Source organism: Rhodnius prolixus, unplaced genomic scaffold, assembly GCF_049639745.1.
Source record: "Rhodnius prolixus isolate KJV_2025 unplaced genomic scaffold, Rpr scaffold_14, whole genome shotgun sequence".
NCBI lineage: Eukaryota > Metazoa > Arthropoda > Insecta > Hemiptera > Reduviidae > Rhodnius > Rhodnius prolixus.
The window spans coordinates 9,921,027-9,928,042 of NW_027411594.1; the positions used below are offsets into that span (position 1 = coordinate 9,921,027).

Consider the following 7,016-nt stretch of genomic DNA (forward strand, 5'->3'; position numbering starts at 1 on the left):
TTTAATCTCATTTACTATGATGCACCGTGGTGGCAGATAAATAAATCTATTTATATTATTTAATAAAAAAGTAACTGCAACGAAATTGTCCTTATAATATGCGCAGAAATTAATTTTGAAGAAATAATTTAATTCAATTTCGTTTCAGTTATTTACTTTTTTTAAATTAATGAATTAAATTTAAGAAAATAAAGGCAATTTCATGTAAATAATGTGCCAGCTGTAAATATTATTTTCAATTTTCAGACTATTTAGAATTTTTTAAACGACAATTGGGGGGGGGGGTGAAAGAAACTTATCTTTTAAAACAATAAATCGATTTAATTTTATTTAATTAATGAATACGCTAGTGTCGAAGAATTTATCGTCAGTGTTTTCTGGGATGAGGAATGATGCATCCTTTACTCCGTTTTTTCCCCCCCGAAATTGCAGTTTTTAGAGGTTTGATCAAAAAACTCGTTGTTCACAAACTACTTTTGGTTTTATGCGGTGTCACTTGACTGAATCAGCTTCTACCGGAGTGACAATGTCTTGCAGCCTAACCTAACCTAACCTAACCTCTTGGTAGGAATTTTATCTTTCTACAATTGCGTAAATTGCGTGTTAGAAAATATGTCATTCGTAGGCCAGCAGCATTTTTTTTAATTTAATAAACAACCTACATTAAAGCCAACTAACATTTTAGTAAACAACGGAAGTTTTAAAGTTGAGTATCCGGTAGTTCGGTAGCTGGATTTTTTATTTATTTTTTAAACCGGAAGTTTACAGAGAGTGAGAGAGGAGCGCTTGGCTTGTGATCTTAAGCTAATTTTGTAAATTTTTACATCCAGAATCTTTTACTATCTTCACCAACTATAATTCTTTTAAATGGTGTAAATTTCTCTTTTCAATTTTACGTTTAGTTTTTAAGAAAAACAATTGGTAAAACTAGAAATGTAAATGAAGTAGAAGTGAGAGATTATTGTGTGACAGTTTCACACTAGCTATTGTGTTTCTATGTTCTTGCAATGCAGATGTGGCTGGCGATAGTTAGTTCAAGAAAGCTCCACTCACTGAGCCACTCAAATCATGCGGCATTCCTTAATTTTATAAACATGGCGTAAGAATTATATTTTGATTTTTGAAAATTGATTAATTACTTAATTATATTTTTTATAGTTTGCATGTTTATTTTGTTATCCATTCTTTTAGTTTAATCTAGTCGTAATGCATGATTAATTAAATAAATAAATAAATTAATTAATTTTTATTTTTTATTTATTTTGGTGTTGGTGTTGGAATGTTCGTGATTTTTTGTGAGAAAAAAAAAATTATTGATTTGGACTAAATTTTTTGTATTTAATTCAAATTCAAAATTTTTTTCCAATACTTAAATTTAATGTCTGAGTATCTCAGATGAAATCTGAGAAATCCCATTATTGTTTTTCTGTTCAAATATTTTCTCTAATGGACCTAACAAAATATTTTGGCCGGAAGTAGTAGTTTTTCAGTTTTATGAAAATGTAAAATATAAATTATATTTAGTTAGAAAATTTATCCGAAAGTAGTATTGTGCATGTATTTGTATATTTTATATAAATATATTTTGTTAAATAGTTTTTAGCTATTTCTAAACATTCCATTGGCTCTGAAATTAGGATGATGGCTAGTTAAGGCCTCAATATCGGTCAGTTCGGTTAATATTCATGGATTAAGCGCAAATATTTAAGCTCCAAGCTTACAATTACCAAGTCTCCCACCCACACTATGGAAATGTAAAAAAGAAAACTTAATAATAGAAAGTTCATTCGGTTTTCATCTCAAAACCGAATAGCATTTCTGATCTTTCTCGAAATAGACTCGAAATGCCGGCTTCCCTCTTCCCCCCGATTCCTGGAACTGCTCTAGAGATACTGGGTGAGTTGTTTCATCATCTTTCAGAGGTCTCCTTGAGGAGAAGGCACAAAAGATTGCCGTATTCTCGTCCGAATTTCGTTCTTCTTGATCTGCCACCTTGATAACTTAAATGAACGGTCAAGGCGTCTCCATTCACGTCTTAACGTTTACTTTATTTACCTACTTACTAACTCCATGGCTCTACAGCCCTTGTAGGGCCTTGGCCTCCTTCAACAATTCACTCCAAGCCGTTCTATCACTCGCTTTTCTTCTCCATCCTCCCTCATTTAACTTGGAGAGGTCCTCCTCCACCTTGTTCAACCATCTCAGTCTTGGCCTCCCTCTAGGCCTTCTGCCTCCGGGATGCTCTTCATAGGCGATGCGAGGTGCTCTATCTTGGTCCATTCTGTGGAGGTGCCCCAACCAGCGCAGTCTTCCCAGCTTATTGCTATTTACAATGTTCGCCTCCTTAAAAAGCTCCCTCAGCTCAGCATTTTTCCTCCATTTATAAGTACCATTCTCCACCACCGGGCCATAAATCCTTCTCAATACCTTTCTCTCCCAGCAGTTCAGCGTACTTTCATCCGCTGAGGTTAGCGTCTATGTTTCTGAGCCATATAATAGGACTGGTTTGATAAGTGTCTTGTACATGGTGAGTTTGGCATTTCTCGAGATGTCCCTATTTGCAGCTGCAATCCGACTGGTTACCTCGTTTTTTGCAGTAAGGGCGGCACCCAAATACTTAAAGTTGTTACTTACGCCATTAAAAACGTGCTGAGCAACTTGTAGGCTGCCAAATCTTCTCGCTCTCCTAGTTGTCAACAACGTTTACTTTATGAATGTGTTAATTTCCGCCTAGATTACAATGAGATGGAATTCATATCAAATGATTTATGTATATAAAATGATCAATTGAATAATAAAACAATGACGAATAGATTGCCCCTTGAGAACTGAGAGTCAATCTCCTAGAGTAGATTTAAACTTAATTTAAATCACATTATTCACCTACTTCTCTCTACATTTGTGATTACTTATATCAATTTTGTATTTTTTCTCTAGGAGTGTTCACAGTCCGAGCTGCAGAACTACCAACTATCTATCTAGATTATAAAACTATTATTTTTCTATTAATTTAAAATAAAAGTTACACACTATTTACAACTATACATTTATTTAATCGATTTAATTCAAATAATATCTTATATAAGCATTTAAAAAATCCAAATAGGCCATTAATATCGTATTTAAATTTAAATTATGTATTATTAATATTTAATTTTCTCTCCAATAACTTTGAACTTTAATTTCAAAGATTACTTTTGCTATTAAATTTTGGACGAGGCAATATTATTATTTTTATTATTAATAATAATGAAGTAAAATTAATAAATATTAAAAAGAAAATGTTTCTAGTCTCAATAAAGCATTATTAAAAATGTTATGAAACATTATTACAGAGACATGTGTCAATTCTAATTACTGAAATTAATTTGGAATAAAACAAATTTATTGTTTTCCATAATGTTATCCTGTAAATATTATATTTTCATATTATTTTCTAATTTATAAAATTATTTTTCTTAAATCTGTACTCGCTTTTACTGGAATTTTACCAATTTTTTCGGAGGCAAAAAAATGTTTACCTGATTTATTTACTTTTTGCTAATTTCTTTGTCTTTTGATTGTTTATAATAAGTAGAAATTGATTCACTTGTTTTGAAAATGATCGTATCATTGTGAGTGCTGCATCCAAAATATCGAATAGGACATCAAAAGTAAGTGAAAAGTTGATGTATTGACCGTAATACAACTAACTATAGTTGGAACTATGGGGTGCCTTGCCATATAGTTAGAGGTTAAGGTTTATTACCGGGTTTAAGCGAGAATGATATAAATTATTTATTAATACACTAAGTGAGCGAACAAAAATAAATTTTTAGTTTATACAGAAAAAAATATTTTAAAAACTATAATCCCGTGCTCCAATAAAACTACCCCTGGTGGGCCATTGAGTAAAGACAAGTTTCTTCAATTTGACCCTAGGCCGCAGTACTTGTTGCAGGTCAAACGGTAGTATAACCAACAAAAACTTAATTTTGGTATGTTATAAATTCCAAAAAATGTTTGTTTAACATATTTTTCACCTTTGCAACTAATATTCTGTAAAATGTGAAACATAAATGCATTTTTCCATAATTTTATTTCTTTTACGTGAATGTAAAAGCTTTTTTTTTTTGTGATAAATATTGCATTTTGGAATTACAATAAATTAATTTATTACAGGAAGAAATAAATTGTTAACTTATTTGATAATATTATAAGTACGTTATTCTTGGAAGATGTGACCCTTTCTGCCCTACCTGATATGGCATCTCGCCGCTCGTCTTTGGAAGACATTTATTCGCTTAGAGTTCACAGTCACTTCCGCGCTTCCTCTTCACATTCAGGAAGAAATCACAGAGATCAACTTGAGTTCTTACTGATGTCTCAACCATTGATATAACTGCCATTAATTTGGAAGATACGATTTTCACAAAACCAAGTGAATCATTGATTTTTTTTTTTTAAAAAAAAAGCGATTGATTATTTTTGTAAATTTGCATTTTATATTCTTCGGGAGAATTGCAATCTTAAAAAAAAGTTGATAACTTTTCTTTAAACTATTTTGTGCCTGTTTATTCTTCTTTAAATAAAGTATTATTTTAAAAAATAATTGTATGCTTAACATAACTTAAATTTCTTGTAACATAGCGATCTATTATAATAATATTTTGTATAATTAAAAGAAAATTATTTAAATTAAGTTTAGATTTTTTGTTGTTTCAGCAAAAAATAAATAAATAATAATAAAACTCAAAAGATGTTATTGCGCATGCTGTATAAGAATAATTGAAAAGAAATACAACAAAAAAAATGTATTAAATTATAGAGAACTGTATTAAATACAATTAAATATTTAAAAAAAATTACTATAAGTTTTCTATTGTATTTTCTTTTATAAATAACCTGTTCTAACCCTCCAAGAATGGAGCAGATTTCTTTGTGCAACTAGACTATTGGACCCAATATTACAGCTAACATACTTTACAATAAATTTCTCATATTAACTATTGAATAAGAACCAAGGAGAATGGAACCCAAGCTTTGCGGATCTCGTCTACAACCGTTCGGTTACCGTGGCGCCTTTACAGTCAATTAGTATACCATAACAAGTTAAAGACTATATTATTAGGAAGAAATATTAAGACTTGAATTTGTAGCAAATAGAATGGTGTAGAAAATGGAACAGATTAGGCTGATATCTATCTAAAATATAGAGAACCACATGAGAATACTATTGGAACAAATTACATTACTGTTTGATGAATATATTGCAAGATATTGCGACTTGAAATTACAGTAAGTATAAAGGTAAGAAAACTTCAACATTCAAATATCTTCCTATACATTTCTTTAATAGAGCTGGCTGCATTCACATGCAAAAGATTTTTTCACGCAGCTCACCACTTAACTTAGATTGACTATAATAACTATTAATAATAATCAAACTATTAATCACAGACTTAAAAAAAAAAAATTATAAAAAATCAAAATAAATATGAGGCGAAAAAAATACAAAAGCTTTATCAAAAAAATGCTTCAACATAATTCTACAATTTTATTTATTTTTTAAATAAAAAATCGTCGAATTAAGTTCATTTTTCGACTAAGTGATTGTTACTTTCTGCAATAGTCAAAGGTTAATAATAACAGATAATAATAGATCTGCTTTAACATTAAATAATATTGTATTTTTCAATTACATTCATAACCCAGGTGTACTACAACAATATTGTACATATGTACAATAATAAGTAAATAAAGATATGCATATTTTTAAAACAGCAAATCAACAAATCAATTATAAAAGTATTACATTACAAGTACAAAATTAAAGGGACAACGGTAAAACACAAAAGAGAAATCAATAATTATTATTAAATAATTTACTTGTTAATACGTTGCTTGTGATCTGAATTAAATCAATAGAATAATTAAAGATTCAAATCTTATTTTAAATCAGTGATTTAAATACCAACCAACTCTACCTTTGTCCCATTCCATATTAATGTCCATTCTGTAAGCGCTTACACGGAATAAAAAGAACCACAGAAATCAAACCGAAAATAAAAACTAAATAGACCTAAAATATAGTGCTCATTAAATTATGAAGATAAAAGCTACATTTTATCAATAATAAAACAAAACACTATTACAAATGAAATGGACAGGCAAGACACGAAATTTTATACAATTATAAACAAAACAAGTCTCCATATACAGATAAAATATAAGCAAAATCTATCGAGTAGTTTTCGAGATATTTGATGGTAAATATTTCACTGTTTCAAACGTAACGAAAATTTAACTCAAAATATCTCGTTTTCTACTCGACAGATTTTTACGGAATTTTAAACATTATAGACAAAAACAGTCTCCATATACAGATAGAATATAAGCAATATTTATCGAGTAGTTTTCCCGTTATTTGAAGTTAAATATTTTAGTGTTTCCAAGGAAACCAAAATTTAACTCTAAATATCTCGTTTCCTGCTCGACAGATTTTTACAAAATTTTATACAATTATAGACAATAACTGACTCTATATACAGATAAATTATAAACAATATCTTTCGAGTAGTTTTCCAGTTATTTGAAGTTAAATATTTCAGTATTTCAAAGGAAACTAAAATTTAACTCTAAATATCTCGTTTCCTACTCGACAGATTTTTATGAAATTTTATACAATTATAAACAATAAAAGTCTCCATATATAGATAAAATATAAAGAAAATCTATTGAGTAGTTTTCCAGATAATTGAAGTTAAAGATTTCACTGTTTTAAACGAAACCAAAATTTAATTCTAAATATCCCGTTTCCTACTCGACAGATTTTTACGAAATTATGTACAATTATAGACAATAACTGACTCTATATACACATAAAACATAAACAATATCTTTCGAGTAGTTTTCCAGTTATTTGAAGTTAAATATTTCAGTGTTTCTAAGGAAACCAAAATTTAACTCTAAATATCTCGTTTCCTGCTCGACAGAGTTTTACAAACTTTTATACAATTATAGACAATAACTGACTC

General features: G+C 29.3%; 1 protein-coding gene across 4 annotated transcripts in view; it reads left to right on the forward strand.

Annotated features, from left to right (window-relative positions):
* drm (odd-skipped family member drumstick) overlaps positions 1–4,857 on the forward strand; it is a 31,789-nt gene extending 26,932 nt beyond the window's left edge. For 3 of the 4 annotated variants that reach the window (XM_074123592.1, XM_074123593.1, XM_074123590.1), the window contains exon 3: positions 2,938–4,857. In XM_074123592.1, coding sequence (XP_073979693.1) covers positions 2,938–2,989 — 52 coding nt within the window. In that variant the 3' untranslated portion in view covers positions 2,990–4,857. Of the gene's footprint in view, positions 1–1,013; positions 1,100–2,937 lie in introns of all 4 variants that reach the window. The other variant, XR_012457154.1, reaches the window with a different exon arrangement.
* Positions 4,858–7,016: the final 2,159 nt, after the last annotated feature.